This window comes from Muntiacus reevesi, chromosome 6 (assembly GCF_963930625.1).
Source record: "Muntiacus reevesi chromosome 6, mMunRee1.1, whole genome shotgun sequence".
NCBI classification, from domain to species: Eukaryota; Metazoa; Chordata; class Mammalia; order Artiodactyla; family Cervidae; genus Muntiacus; species Muntiacus reevesi.
Window position 1 is genome coordinate 82,903,996 of NC_089254.1, and position 16,840 is coordinate 82,920,835.

Sequence of the window (16,840 nt, forward strand, 5' to 3'; positions counted from 1 at the left end):
TGAGTAGAAAAGTTATAATTTATTTTAAATCTTCAACTTCATCTTGTGTTCCCAGAGGTGCAGAAAACTGCCAAGTTAAAAAAAAAAAACAAGTAAAATGTACAAACTTTCAGCTATAAGTAAGGACTGAGAAGCCACTGACTAGACACGGTGACTAGAGCTGACATCCTCCACAATCCTCCTGACATACACTCCACAATTAAAATTTGCCAAGAGTAGAACTTAAATGTTCTCAAAAAAAAAAAAAAAAAGAAAGATAAATATGTGAGGCAATCAATATGCCAATCAACCAGATAGGGGAAACCATTTCACCATGGATACTTCTTCAAATCACCAATGCATACTTTAAATATCCTATGATCTTTTTCACCCTTATTGAGGTATAACTGATAAACAGAATCATAAGATATTTAAAGTGTACATCATGGTGATCTGATCTACATATGCATTATGATAAGATTATTCCCACCCAGCCCTTCAATACTTCAGTTACAGCATGCGTCCCTCCCTTCCTCTCTCTTTCATTGGTGACACATTCAAGTATCAGTCCTCTAGCCAATCTCAACCATACAGTAGTATTATCACCTCTAGTCCCCATGTTTTATATTAGGTCCTCTGACCTTATTTATCTTATAGCCAAATGTTTGTACCCTATTGCTAATCTCTCCCTGTTTACCCACTCCCACCCTCTGGCTCCTGGGAACCAATTTTCTATTCTTTGTTTCTACGAGTTTTACTTTTATTCTCAAGATTCCGTGTATAAATGAAACCATGCAATATTTGTCCTTCTATGTCTGACTTATTTTACTTAGCATATGCACTCAAGATTCATCCATGTAATTGGAATGGCAGAATTGCCTCTTTTTTTCTTATGGCTTAATAATATACCATGGTATATGCATATCACATCTTCTGAATCCATTCATTCATTTTTTCCATATTTTGGCTATTGTGAATAATGCTACAGTGTGAGTGCAGATGTCTCTTCAAGATCCTGTTTTCATTTCCTTTGAATATATACCCTGTAGTGGGATTGCTAGATCCTGTTTTAATATTTTGAGAAACCTTTCCATTGTTTTCTATAGCAGTTGGGCCAATTTACATTCCCACGAACAAACTATAAGGGTTCCCTTTTCTTCAACAATCCTTGTCATCTCTTGCCTTTTGGTGATGCTGTGATTCCTAAAGGGTATATGATAGCCTTTCTCTCTCTTTCTTTCTGCTCACATCTTTATAACCTGCAGAATTTGGCTGGATGGGTAAAGGAAACCCATAGTAGGTTGTGTCAAGTGAGGTCTCAGCAGTGCTAAAAACTGGCCTTGCTGCCCAACTAACTTCACATGGTCTAGGAAAAGGGAAAAGCAATTTAGAACTTTTGTTTGTAGCACCTACCTGATCTAATTTAAAATGCCATTTCCACATTTGATCTAGGGGCCAGATATTCTAGAATTGATATCTCCCCACTTGGCAGAAATAACACCCCTAGTCCATGATATTATGAACCATGCTTATTACTGTTATCCGGTTCTTAGAATTCTTGGAGAATATTAGAGAGTGCTGTTTTATAGAATTCTATTTTGAATAATAAGGATTTCACCACCAAACTAAACAACATCTAATTAAAAGCAAGATTCAATTTGCTCAAGGAAATTTTCCTTTGAACTTTTCTTTTTGGGGAAACTACAAATTATATAAGATGAATGGAAAACAATTATTTTAGACCTTTCATTAAAAACATACTGAATTTCCAATTCCTTTCACTCAAAGATGCCTGGAGGTTTAGAAATTGAGTTAGTGTAAAAATCTGAGATATTTCTTTGATTAATACCAGTGCTTGAAACAAGGAAAAAACATAGCAACTTGATTCTTCTTTTGGTATATAAAAATTGATTTCCGGATACCTGAAATTCATTTCTTATGAAAATAATACAAGTGATGATTGGTCCTGACAAATTATTCCCTCATATATGTCACTGTCTTTTGGGATCTTCCTTTCTTCTTGTTCCTTTTCTTCTCTAAAAATATTTCAGCTACTTTTGGAGTAATAAAGAACTTATGGGCTAAATACCTACCTACCATTTTTATTCTGGGCATGAGTAGGGAGCTCTGCTAATGTTTGGGCCATTGCCTATGGTGAAAAGGGAGCACTGTGAGTCTTTTTCATGTATGCAGCTTAGGAATGAAACTCAGATAGGAGTGCTCCTGAATTATTTCTGGAATCTGAGGAACTGGTGAATATCCATCAGCTTCAAAACCAACATATAATCACCATTGGCTGCTGCAGCAGCAGCAAAAGGAAAATTACCATCAAATTATCATTATCATCTGTATCGATACTTTGCAATTCTAGTAACAAGAATTTTAGGGCTGATAACATTTACAAAGAACTCATACAACTCACAGCAAAAGCAACCAACCAATCGAACAAGCAAACAAAATAACCTCCCAGACGATCCAACGGAAAAACAGGCAGAGGAACTGAAAAGACAGGTTCACAAAGAAGACACCCAAATAGTCAACAGGTACATGAAAAGTGCTTAACATCACTAGTCATCAGAGAAATACAAATCAAAAGCACAATGAGTTATCATCTCACACCTGTTGAAATGGCAATCATTATACTAGCTTTATGCTAAGTGAAATAAGTTGGGCAGAGAAAGACAAATACTGCATGGCATCACTTTTACAGGGGCTTTCCTGGTGGCTCAGTGATAAAGAATCTGCCCGCAATGCAGGAGACCCAGGTTCGATCGCTGGGTTGGGAAGATCCCCTGGAGAAGGAAATGGCAACCCACTCCAATATTCTTGCCTGGGAAATCTCATGGACAGAGGAGCCTGGTGGGGCAAAGTCCATGAGGTAGAAAAGAGTCAGACAGGACTTAGTGACTAAAAACAACAATCACTGATGCGGGAAATCCGTAAAAGCTGAACACATAGAATGGAGAGGAGAGTGTTGCTTACCAGGGGTTAGAGGGAAGAGCAGGGGGGGATGGGGAGATAAACGTTAAAGGGAACCTGCTTCCAGTTTTAAGATGAATAAATTCCAGGTATCTAATGCAAGATTATTATAATTAATATTAGATACAGTAGTTGAAAGTTGCTAAGAGAGTAACTTTTGAATGTTCACGCTGCAATAAATGGTAATGATATAATATGATGGAGGTGTTAAATAAAACTATGGTGGTAATCATTTTTCAATATGTAGGTGTATCAAATCAACACATTGGTGATTCGAATGTGTAAAAAAAATGGCAAAATGGTGTAAATTACCAAAAAACTCTATGCCTTTTTGTTTCTTCTTTTTCTTCTTTGAAATTTATTTTAAACCATCCTCTCTCAAAAAGAGTAATATTTGGATCTTTTTTGACTTGCAGTTCACATTCAAAGTCAAACCACACAGGATTTAATTTAATTCAATAAAATGTCTTATCTACTTGTTGAAAAAAGGCAGAAGACTGAAACATTATGAATATAAATATTTCTTCCATTTTATAGCTAGATTAAGTGCATACAGATTCTCCTACATAATCAGTTAATCTTAAATTATCCAGTTTAAATCTGGCAAAGAACAGGTGCAATTTATTATAATTATAACATGTTATAATTATCTAGTATGTTTATATCTGAGATTTGTAATTGTCAAAAATAAAAATCTATCTTAAATGTACAGTATGTGAAAAATACTTTCATGTGACCCCCTATAAATAGCACTTTATTAGAGCAAAAAGTTATCCCTTAATTTTTCTTTTACACCAAGCTAAAATTTTATGTATGAAGTTATAGAATGACCATAGAATCATTATTCAAAGGCCTAGCTCTTCTCTACCAAACCCAGAACTTAATCTTTACTGCCTAAAATAGACCCCAGTTATCTCACATTTCCCTTTTGAAAACTTCTTCCTCCCTCAGCGGCATCACAACCTTCTTTTATCTAGCTTTCTGTAGCAGAGGCATCTTCCATGCTTTTATCAGTCTCATCCATGAAGTCACACTAATCAGAAGGTCCAGTTAAGCCATACCCTCTGTCCTTCACATTGCTACCACAGTAAACTTCTCAAAGGGCAGGATTTACCATGCTGCCTCCTAGCTTCAAAGCTCTCCATTTCCCTTAAGATAAACTAGGATCCTTTGCATGGCACAAACTACTATTTTTCAGCTGGTCCAACTCTCCAAACATTTCACTTTCCACAGCTCATCCCTAGCACCTGTATTGGACGTGCTTCCTGCAAAATCCCCCCTCTCTACATTTTGGGGTCTTTGAATTTTATGTATTCTCTGACTACGCTACCTCTTCCTTTTTCTTTCCTTCATTAATTAGCCAAGATAATTATCTATTGAACACTTACTCTCTGTCAAGCAGTGGAATGTGGTAGGGTATTAAATGGGGAGCCAAGTAGGCCTGGTCTCCGCACATATGGAGGGTGCATATCTCTGACTGTGAGTGCCATCTTGCCTCCAGACTCAGATTTCTTGACCTCATATTCCCTCTTGGCAACATTCCCAGACTGAGCTACTTGCTTCAGCTTCTGGGAGATCTGGTCTCTGTGTGTACCTTTGGTGTGGTATTTATGTCGCAGGTTTTTTTTTTTTTTTTTTTTAAGTCCACCTTCCCCATTACACCCTGAGTTGCTCATGGTAAAGAGGATGTCTTTTCATCCATAGACTTTCGTATCATGCCTAGGACAGTGCTGGATAACCAATCCATTGGAAGGGTCTTGATCTCAAATTTAAGCATGACACCAGAAAACTGGGTTTCTAAAGATGACCACAAGAGAGTTACCAAGTGAGTGCAAGTATACCCAACAGTGTTTAAAGCTCATTTCTGATGCATTTTTCTGTAATACGCCTGGCAGACTGCTGATTTTCTATGTCCTAAAGGAATTCTTTCCCTCCCTAAAGATGATAATATTTTCATAAATATGTATTCAATTCTCATCTTAAAAACCCTTAATGTATACTGTAGCTAGTGATTTAAGACTTATCACTACATTAGTTTTCTCTTTACGTAAAAATCACTCTTTCCTTAAAGATTTCTGTAAATAACAAGATGGTTTTTGTTTTCCTATTCAGTTGCATGCTAATGCATTATAGCCTGAGGAAGGAACATATGCCCCTCTCTCATATTTCTAATGCCTTGGTTACCGTAGGACTATTTCTATGCAGGTTTACTTTTCAGTGGTCTCGAGATATATTTCTCCCGATAAAACCTAGTATAGTATTTTTATATTGATTCATTCTGGGAAAATGAATTCTATGAGCTAGTTTACAAAAGTCTTCTTCCTTCCTTTAATAGCCAGAATGGCTACAAACAGCTCCTACATCTTCATTTGACAGCAGCAGCTTATGAATTCTACTAGAATTTACTGGCAAGGAGAACACTAAAGATAACTGGATTGTAATTAAATGAATAGGAGTTGCTGTAAGTTCATAACCTGGAAGTAACAGAATGTGCTTAATAAAAAGGCAGCAAGATTTTGATAAGAAAATGAGAAAATATTCTGAGGCTAGCATTATATTTCTTTAAATTGCATATGCTAACTGCCATCACTATGGAATTTGTTTAAAGGAGAAAAGGATGCTGATTTCAGAGCCTAAAACTTTTTCTATGAGGATTTTGATTTCAGTCCATCCATGAAGACTTATCAAACCATTACACCATGCTTTGAAGTAGGCAAGTAAAATAATTCATAGACAAGGATGCAAGTAACAGATTTTAAAATGCATACATATCTAACTGCAGATCTAATATAATTTCATGCATAATTATTTAGAGAGAATCAAATTTAATGTACCTTTTCCAGCTCCATCTTGCTTGAAATTTTCCCTGCATCATTACTGTATCTGAAAAATAAATTGACCCAGTTTATAATTTCATTAAAATATAATTTTGAAAATCCTAATCAAAATAATATTCTTTACCCTGGAACTGGTTTTGTTTTCTCTTTTCTCTCATTTGCTTCTTGTCCGTTAAGACTTTCTGCAAAACATTAAATAGAAAAAAAATTAAAATGAAGGATTATCAGTGTCTGTGTGTGTGTGAAGGTGGAAGCATTATGAGAGGCTGAAAATAAACAAATTCACTTTGTACTGACATAACCTTCATCATAATAAAGTGTTCTACAAACACCAGTATCTTCCCAACATTTTTCTCACTGCATCAGAGCAGTTTATCAGAACCGGAAATAACCAAGGTAGAATGTGATGCTGTCTCCAAATAGAATACATGAATTAAAGGTTCACAAATTATGCAGGAAAGTCATTTCAGGGTAAAAGAGTAACCTGAGTCTACTGATAAAGACATGAAAGAGAGTTTTATCAGATTGGTTGAAGTATAGAGAAGTCATTCTTATTCTCCCCCTTTTGTCAGAGAATGTAAATTCAACCATTAATTGAAGGTAAAATATTTGGGTAATATAATTCCCTTGCATAAATACTAGGAAATAGAGGGAGAGTAAGGTTGAATTCATATCATGCCTGTATGGATAATTAATTCAAAATATAATCCTTGAGCTTATTCCACTGCCCAAATAGCCAGAGCCCACCATGGCCAAAGCAAATGTGATACCATCTATTTCCAGGGCCTGGTTGGTAGATCCACTGAAATAGGTCATCTGAGTGGCCTCCACCTCTGCTTCCGCACTGATGACCTGCTGGGCCACAGCTTCCACGATGGGCATCACCATGGCAGCAGTCGAGGTGTTGCTAAGCCACATCGACAGGAAGGCGGTACTGCTCATGAACCCCAAGGACAGCCTGAAACAAGAGGGCCTTCAGTGTGAACTGTGCTCTCTAGCTTCACCAGCTCTGCAGTACTTTCCTGTAAAGGACGTTGTTTGTGAGTTGAGAATTCATTTCTTCAAAACATAAAGACAGTTAAGGTTTCACCCAGATAAAGAACTCTTGAGAACAGGATAGCCAGGTAGAAATCCAAATGGCACATGTAAGACAGGACTTATTACGAGGTTTGTCTCCCTGGAAACTATAAGAGTCTTCTCTCCAAAACCAAAAAAAATGATAAAACTTATAATCAAACTGCAAGTTGGTAGATGGTGTAACAGCTTGTAATATTACACCAATATTCAAATGCCCTTTACAGATGGCCCATCTTCAAATTCTAATAAAATAAGGTGCAATTGGCATTCGCATTTAGGATCCCTTATTCTTTCTTTTATACTTGGGTCATATCTCTGTCTATTTGTATATGTGCCAAGGAAGAACAAGGGCAAGGAGGGAGGTTAATATTTATAAGTCTGCTTTTTACTTATTACTCTGGTTCAGTATATGGTGGGTGGAGAAAATGGTTAAAATCACTAGCTAAAATGAGGTTTCAGAATTTTCTGTAGATTCAATTATTCATGCTCTCCTGAATCTGACATTCCTGCCTATTGTCAACAGCTGGATGTATTACATTGTCTCCTCATACAAATAGAGTAATCCTTCTCCCTTAAAAAATAACATACCAAAGATTATAGGATTTTAAACCATGTCTATAAGCTTTCAAAATCACAACTGGGGGAGAAAACACGATCTCTTTTGAGTAGGAGGTCCAAGAATATCATTCAGAAGCTTGTCTTTCCATATAGAACCATTTATGAAATTCTCTTTCTTTTGAAATAGATCTATAAGAAAAATTCCACATTCTACATTCCAACTACAGAAAAGGTGGATATTTTCTATGTGAAAAATGAAACAAAACTTTTAAGAAAATTGTTTAAACAATAAAATATTCTTAATTTTAAAATAGGAACAATTTCAGTTTAAAGCATTGGCAAAACAATCTCTCAATACAAATCTCTTGGTACAAAAAGATTGGGAACTGGTAAAACTCTTGTGTGGTAAAAATGCCTTAACTTGAAAAACCACTTAGTGGTATAATGGACAGGACCCTGTCCCGCTGTGCAGTGTGTGACTCCAGCCCCTGGGGCCAGTGAGCAGATGGCCAAGGAAAAGAGACACATTTCTATAGCCCTTCAAGAGGCATGGAACACCATTTCATTTTAAGAGTGAAACGTCCTTAATACATACATGTTCTAAAATTTTTAAGTTACAGATGTTTGTACAAAATAGGCTTCATCTGAATTATTGAATGTTTTTTCTATTTAACAAAGAGTGTGCTCCATAAATGATAAACACAGACATTGTTATACCCTGACATGAATTTATGCAGCATAATTCAATAAATTTCCTTATGTTTAAAGAAAAATGAGATGGGAAGAATCACCTAAGGTTTTAAAGCATAATGCCGTTATGTAAATGATTATGACGCTGGAGTGTTTTTTTTTATTTGCTTGTTTTTTCAGTTCCCATCTATGTTGTTAACAAGAGCTAGAGTTAAAACCGAAATGGTCAGTTAATATGACGGATTTTGGTGGGCAAAATTTATTTTATTGGGCAAAATCAGTCCAATGAGTGATTTCACATTCTATAGATGAAACCTCTTATTTGATTGTTTTACTTTGGAACAATTCATTTAAAAACAGAAATGTTCACCTCGGATTTTTTCTGCACATATTTGTATTTTGTCAGTAAATGTGTTTCTCTTGGGTTCTTAACATCCTTCCTGATGATCAAGGATACTCTTAAACAAGTCTTGAATGTGTAATCAGCCCAATAAACAGGATAGTAGTGAAATCTACTCTGAAGTCTATCAATCTTGTTTGTTGAGGTTCAGGCTTCTCTCAGCTTTGACTCCTACAGAGCATAAAAGGTGAAAGAGTTGTGTGCACTTATTCCAATCTCCCTGTAATTAGACTTGCAGTGAAATGAAAGTTTTTTTCACCTCTAATTCAAGTACCCTTTATATCACTTTCATTTTTGCAGAGAAAAAAAAAAACAACATGAATTACACTGCCATACAAACGACTGCCTGGATGTGCATTACTTATCTGGTTATTCTCCCTGTACAAAAATGGTCTGTATGGAGTGTAAGCCTGGAGCAGTAAACACAGCACTTACCATGCCGGGTTCACACCCACCATCATCACCATTCTCAGAGCGATCCTTTTGTGCAGATTCCATTTCTCTATGGATGTTGCTAAACAGATGACTCCAATCAGCAGTAGGTGAAAGTCTTTGAAATAAGCAGATGCCACCTGAAATTACAATTAAACCCGTGAGTATTTATGCTGAAAAACAACATTGCACCAGAAAGGCATTATTTTGCTGCTCCTAACTTTGACCTTCAACTACATAATCTTTCTATTTTGTTGAAAGGAATGCAGATGTGTTTGAATACAAATTTAAATCAGTTCCACATCCTTATCCAGAAAAGTAGTATTAAGAAAAAAATATATATAGAGAGAGGGTACCCATATACTGAGTTTTTAAAGACCTGAGTAACATCAGGCAAGTGCCTTCTATTCCTTAATTTCTCCATCTGTAAACTGGGGCTAATTAGTTTGCAATCTTATAGCAGACTGGCCTTGACTGTGATGAGGAAAAGTCTCAAGTCAAACTCTGGCTCACCAATATCTTCATTATCACCATTATGCCCAGACTGCAGTTATTCTTTTGTATTTTGAATGGCGATTAGTAGAGCATACAGACACTTGGGCAACAATTTGCAGCAGGATTTACAAAAGAATTCTCTGAGAGGTACATAATATTTTTCTTTTTTAAAAAAAGTTTCTGTGGTCGAATAAGTTTAGAAAATAGAATTTCTTAAGATTCTAGAATTTTATTTCTTGTAGGCCTTCTCAAAACCTTTAAACACCAGTGTAAACTATCACTCTCAAAGAGTGGGATACCCTATGCCACATATTTTTCAAACTTATCTAATCATAGAAACCTTATTTTAAAATACCTCACGGTGATATTCAACAGTCCTGACTTTATGAAATACTTGGCTTAAGTTGAATCACAAGGCTGTGTTGAAATCCTCTCCCACAGAGGGGGAAAAAAAACTGTATTGTGGGTTATATTTCAACTAAGAAAAAAAAAAAAAGACCTGTGTCATGGGTTAGTTTTTTATAGAAGTCTCCACCCACAATGTTGGACAGATGAACTTCATGATAGCAGTACTGTACCCAAGCAGAAGATAGAAATCCAGGTGATAAATTGCATGCCTGGCATTTTGAATGTGCCATCTTTCCTGAGAATGTTTCAGCTGAGGTCTAGGTAGTTATGTGCTGAGTGGCTGAGAGTTGCGTGGAGACAGATATTCTGGCTTCAATGCATTTCATGCTTTTAATGGGAAACTGAATCCATTTTCTTCAGATGGGTACCCTTAGATTGTATAAAGGTAAGAAGCACCTCTCGACATGAATAAACTCCTCTCAGCAAGAACAAAAAGGAAACACACATGCAAGTTAATTTGGCTTTATCTTCTGAAATGGCAGGTTTCTGGAAAAGAAAACAGGGAAGCTTTTTCTTCATTAAAAAAAAGAAAAATTACTTTTCCAACACTGTGTGAGACCGAATTTTGTTGACTAGAAAAAGCTGATGCAGGATCTGAAAGTACTGGCACCGGAAACTAGGAGGGAGGCACCGGGCGTAGATGAGAGCCTGGAAAGATCGGACATGCATTTCTTCTACTGCCACTCACAGCTCAAGTAACCATGGACTGTGTTTTGCTTTTGTACACCTGAAGGTGGACACACATGCAGAATTCTAGGGGCAAGACATAGCTGGAAGTCTGGAGGACTTATGTGGAAGCCTTACCAACAGAATGTTTTTGTTGTTCAGTCGCTAAGTCATGTCTGACTCTTTGCAACCCCTTGGACTGCAGCATGCCAGGCTTCCCTGTCCATCACTATCTCCCTGAGTTTGCTCAAACTCATGTCCACTGAGTCGATGATGCCATTCAACAATCTCATTCTCTGTCTCCTTCTTCTCCTCCTGCCCTCATTCTTTCCCAACATCAAGGTCTTCTCCAATGAGTCAGTTCTTCTCATCAGGTGGCCAAAGTATTGGAGCTTCTACTTCAGCTTCAGTCCTTCTAATGAATATTCAGGTTGATTTCCTTTAGGATTGAGTGGTTTGATCTCCAGGATTGCTGCTCCTTTTAAATACAACTTTCTCACTGGACCTTTGTTGGCAAAATAATGTGTCTGCTTTTTAATATGCTGTCTAGGTTGGTCATAACTTTCCTTCCAAGGAGTAAGTGTCTTGTAATTTCATGACTGCAGTCACCATCTGCAGCGATTTTGGAGCCCCCCAAAATAAAGTCAGCCACTGTTTCCACTGTTTCCCCATCTATTTGCCATGAAGTGATGGGACCGGATGCCATGATCATAGTTTTCCGAATGTTGAACTTTAAGCCAACTTTTTCAGTTTCCTCTTTCACTTTCATCAAGAGGCTCTTTAGTTCTTCTTCACTTTCTGCCATAAGGATGCTGTCATCTGTATATATGAGGTTATTGATATTTCTCCCGGCAATCTTGATTCCAGCTTGTGCTTCCTCCAGTCCAGAGTTTCTCATGATGTACTCTGCATATAAGTTAAGTAAGTAGGGTGACAAGATACAACCTTGACGTACTCCTTTTCCTGTTTGGAACCAGTCTGTTGTTCCATGCCCAATTCTAACTGTTGCTTCCTGACCTGCATACAGGTTTCTCAAGAAGCAGATCAAGTGGTCTGGTATTCCCATCTCTTCAGAATTTTCCACAGTTTATTGTGATTCACACAATCAAAGGCTTTGGCATAGTCAATAAAGCAGAAAAAGATGTTTTTCTGGAACTCTCTTGCTTTTTCGATGATCCATTATCCATGGATGGATTCATGTTCCATTTCGATGATTGATGACATTACTTTGCCAACAAAGGTCCATCTAGTCAAGGCTGTGGTTTTTCCAGTGGTCATGTATGGATGTGAGAGTTGGACTGTGAAGAAAGCTGAGTGCCAAAAAATTGATGCCTTTGAACTGTGGTGTTGGAGAAGACTCTTGAGAGTCCCTTGGACTGCAAGGAGATCCAACCAGTCCATCCTAAAGGAGATCAGTCCTGGGTGTTCATTGGAAGGTCTGATGTTTAAACTGAAACTCCAATACTTTGGCCACCTGATGCGAAGAGCTGACTCATTGGAAAAGACCCTGATGCTGGGAAAGATTGAGGGCAGGAGGAGAAGGGGATGACAGAGGATGAGATGGTTGGATGGCATCACCAACTCAATGGACATGGTTTGGGTGAACTCCGGGTGTTGGTGATGGACAGGGAGGCCTGGCGTGCTGCAATTCATGGGGTCGCAAAGAGCCGGACACAACTGAGCGACTGAACTAAACTGTACTTCTCACTGGAAGTATCAGCACAAAATAGGGAATCTAATTAACTCAAACATTCACAGGAAAACTTACTTCTTTGGAAGGCATGATCCCAAACATCGGGAACATTAAGCCAGGCAGCAACGCTGTTACTGACAAAGGCAAAGCTTCCGTCAGCCAGAAGATGGCGATGACAAAGAGGATGTAGGCACATTCTGCTTCCTGGATAGGACAAAGGCAAGATGTCAGGTGAAATAACAAGGCTGAGAAATATTTGTTCAAATTGCAGTCACACTTGCTGAATAGAGAAAGTAAGAAGAAACTGTGCAGGTCTCTGCACCTTAGAATCAGGCAGCAAATGGCTATTTCTGAGGGTCTCTAAGAGCCAAAATTTAATGCACATAAAAAGACAATGACATAAAAACATCCTCATTTGTTATATTTTCTTCACATTTCCTTCAAACTAAGTAACAGCATGTAGTCAATTTTCTGTGCTCATGTCAATGTTTATGGGTGTTTGCCCTTACCTTCCTGTGGCCTGTAAAATTCACACCCTTCCTTTTAACTGCAATTCTTGGTTTCTAGTTGGGTGGGACCTAGGCACACCAACCTTCCTCTCTCTCTACTAAAAAGGGAAGTCAACCCAGAAGAAAAATTCTGGTGTACTTTTTTGCAGAGAAAGAAAGATACTGCCTAGTTATGTGCATGGATAAAACTGAATTTGCTTCTAAGTGATGCAGACCTGGAAGTGAAAAGCCTTCTGTTTGGCTTTTTTAGGAAGACAGTTGAGACAGGGGACTAAACAGGATAGAGACTCTTAATGTAATTTTTTGCTTTGCCAGGTATAAAACTGTGGGTTTCTGGCTTAGGGCATTGTTAAGAAATGGTTGAAATTTATCTTCATATTGGACTTCCCTGTGGCTCAGATGATAAAGAAGCTGCCTGCAATGCAAGAGATCTGAGTTCAATCCCTGGTCAGGAAGATCCCCTGGAGAAGGGCATGGCTACCCACTCCAGTAATCTTGACTGGAGAATTCCATGGATAGAGGAGACTGGCATGCTACAGTCCATGGGTCACAAAGAGTTAGACATGACTGAGTGACTAATACTTTTACTTTGGCTTATATAAATAATTTTTATATGATATCACTATGTAATAAATAATCAATAAAGGGCAGCATATTTTACCTGGCTTGGTTTTGCTCTCACACTGCTTAATCTCTGCAAATTCTGAACTGCATTTGAATAATTTATGAATTTAAGAAACTTAAACTGCTGTCTGAGTTTAACAAGGTCTTTTATTTAAGGTTTTCCCAAAGCAGTAGCATTTCTAGTTTTGTTGCCCTCTGATTCACCTACCTCACGGTAAGTCCTCTAGGCCTGGTCCTTAACTCACCGAGCATTCCTGCACTTTCAGTGAGTTTCTAAGAAATTCTTAATAAGACACGATTGTGTCATATCTTTATTGTGCTGTCTTTTTCAAGGAGAATGAATAAAGGTGTTTTGATGTTGACAATTTTATACAAAGTCTGCCTCTATAATCTTGACAAACAATAAAACAGTGGAACAAAGCTGAGCCTTGACTAAATCTTTCTGACTTGTTTTGGAGAGGATCTGTGAATATGTGCTTAATTTTTTTTTCTTTTTTTTTTATTTTTCAGTGGGTTTTGTCATACATTGATATGTGCTTAATTTAAAATGCCAGTGTTGGCGAAAGACCAGGTCTGCTTTCTCTCTTAGTTAGAACATATGTGTGTGCTCAGTCTTTCAGCCGTGTCTCTGACTCTGTGACCTCATGGACTATAATCCGCCAGGCTCCTCTTCTATGGAAATTCCCAGGCAGGAACATTGGAATGGCTTACCATTTCCTACTCCAGAGGACCTTCCCAGCCCATGGATTGCACCTGCATCTCTTGCATCTCCTGCATTGGCAGACAGTTTCTTTACCACTGTGCCACCTGGGAAGCCCATTAAAACACACGGATAACCCTCAAACTTCATTGTGACTCTGTGTTTTCTATCATACTTACAAGGACCTAGATTTCAAAGATAAAATGGACCTTTTTGCTATCTTGCCTTTTAATCACAGCCAAGCCACAGTTTCTTGGGCTTTCTGGTGGCTCAGATGATAAAGAATCCACCTGCAATGCAGGAGAGCCAGGTTTGATCCCTGAGTCATGAAGATCCCCTGGAGAAAGAAATGGCTACCCACTCCAGCATTCTTGCCTGGAGAATTCCATGGACAGAGGAGCCTGACGGGCTATAGTCCATGGAGTCACGAAAGAGTTGGACTGAACAACTAGCATTTTCACTTTCAGCCAGTCTCTTGATCTTATCTATCCCACCGTCATTTTACCTCTCGACTCTGCCCTTCAGCCTCCACTCCAATTCCTCCACTATAGGCAAAGCTGTTCCAAAACCAGGTGATTTTTCAAAAATTTAATTCATTTTTGTCATTTCCTTGCATGAGGCTGGATTGGGACTAGCTACCCTGACAACAGTCTGGAACACCCTTCTACAAGGAACTGCTAAAACATCAAAAATAAATAAATAAATAAAAAGGATATGATGCCAGCAAATTCTGTTTACCACACAAAATCCCTGCCATAGTGTTGAAATCTCATTTCCACATGGGTCTACTTCAGCTAGACACTGATAGTCTGCTCAGATGGGGCAACTTTGGGGACAAAATTTCAGTGTTAAATTATTAGCTAGCCAAGACAACTTTCATATTTTAACTGGCCCATACATAATTTAAGACGGTCATGTCAGTAATTTTTGAATTGTTTATTGAAAAGAATCCAAAGCTTGCATTGAAGGCCACCTTCACTTTAACTATGAAATGACTCACTCCAGTACTTCCTAAAATATTTCTAAAGAGTCTTATCTACATTCCTTTTTCGTATATGAATTCTGATCCCTGCTCCTGATACACTGGTTTTCTAAACTCTAATCCTTAACAGGTAGTCATCCCAGTAAGCCTCCAACACTTCAAGTGATAGCTTCTACTTGCCTGGGATCGTATCTGGAATGGATGCTTTAAACCTAGTTTGATTATTTGATTAGACTAAACAGTTGCAAACTGATGGCCCCATCTAAGAAGAAAATACAGTTTATTTGACTTACAATGGTGTGTGGGGCAGGGCGCAGGGGTGGGCAGGTGTGTGTGCACTTAACCAGCAGATTTCATATTAGAAATAAAACCAAAATTTCTGACTTCTCTTGAAAAACTGAGGAATTTGGTAACATTGGGATAATATTCTTCCAGGCCAACAATTCTCCAGACTTGAGGACTCCAATAATTCCCCTTTAGAGACTGACTTGTGCTTTTCAATTTTTCCTGGTACCTCTGCACCATCTCATGAATTCTCTTACCTGTTTCGCCTTAGATGGCATTTGAGTAAAATCTCTTGGTAATAAAAATGCTGCCTACCTGCTCTTCCTTGCAAATCTTACTTTACCCTTCCAGAATCAACCCTTGGATTGCTCATTTGGGTTTCCCTGTCTACAGCTGTGTGGTCCACGGCCCAGCAGCATCATCATGATCTGGGAGCCTGTGAGAAATGCAGCATCTCAGATTCTTCCGCAGACATACTGAATCAGGTTCCCCATGTTCCCCAGGTGATTCTGACATAAGTTAAACTTTGAGAAGCCCTGGGGTACCTACCTCTTTCAGACCTTCCCTTTTGTCATTTTTTTTAATGTAATTTTATTTATTTCATGGCTATGCTGGGTCTTCACTGCTGTGCAGGCTTTTCTCTGGTTGTGGAGAGCGGGGTTGAACCCGTGAGTTGTGGTGCATGGGCTTCTCAGTTCAGTGGCTTCTTCTGTTGGGGAGTGCACAGGCTCTAGGGTGCGTGGGCTTCAGTAGTTTCAGCTCCCGGGCTCTAGAGCTCAGGCTCCATAGTTGTGGCCCATGGGCTTAGATGCTCTGCGGCATGTGGGATTTTCCCAGATCGAGAGTCAAACCCATGTCTCCTGCATTGCCAGGTGGATTGTTTACCACTGAGCCACCAGGGAAACCTCCCCTGTTCTCTTTATTGCTGGGTCTGACTTGCAAATCAGAAATGTGCTTCCAGTTAGTGTCTTTTTGCCCAAGCTCTATCCCTAGACTCATAATCTATTTTGAAAACTTGTCCATTCTTCAGGGTGAGGTTCAAATTTACATCTTGTCTATGGAGCTTCCCACAAGCACTTCTGTACATTTCATATTTTTGCATATGCATCCCAGGAGATTACAATTGAATCTGGCTAAGTCAGCATATCTATTGTCCCTGATACCTTCCCATAATTTGTAGGAAATGCCTCTTTTTCTTAAGGAAGCTCAAAGTCTAGAAAAGGAGGAAAACAGATTTGTGCGCCTCTGAATAGGTAGGATGGCCACTGGCCCCAGTTCCTTGGGACAGATTTGGGTTTCACCTGTTGTGCAGTTGTCCCTTTTGATTAGCTACCACTTTCATTCTTAAAAGCATCCCTCTTTGGCTGACAAATTACACAGTGATTCCATTGAGGGATCCACCCTGGGAATACTTCTTTCTTTCAATTCCTGTTTTCCATTATGTGATCTTTCTTGGTTAGTCCTGGGCCAGAGAGTGTCCTTTCTCATCAGGTATTCAACAACACAAGGTTGGTTAATCCAGGCAC

At 38.5% G+C, this 16,840-nt stretch overlaps 1 protein-coding gene across 3 annotated transcripts in view; it reads right to left on the minus strand.

The window, feature by feature from the left end:
* SLC13A1 (solute carrier family 13 member 1) overlaps positions 1 to 16,840 on the minus strand; it is a 108,392-nt gene that overhangs the window by 72,547 nt on the left and 19,005 nt on the right. For all 3 annotated transcript variants that reach the window (XM_065938673.1, XM_065938674.1, XM_065938675.1), the window contains exons 2-6: positions 12,290 to 12,418; positions 8,956 to 9,092; positions 6,566 to 6,753; positions 5,920 to 5,977; positions 5,793 to 5,841 (exon numbers count right to left, since the gene is read on the minus strand). In XM_065938673.1, the coding sequence (XP_065794745.1) occupies positions 5,793 to 5,841; positions 5,920 to 5,977; positions 6,566 to 6,753; positions 8,956 to 9,092; positions 12,290 to 12,418 (561 nt within the window). The remainder of the gene's footprint in view (positions 1 to 5,792; positions 5,842 to 5,919; positions 5,978 to 6,565; positions 6,754 to 8,955; positions 9,093 to 12,289; positions 12,419 to 16,840) is intronic.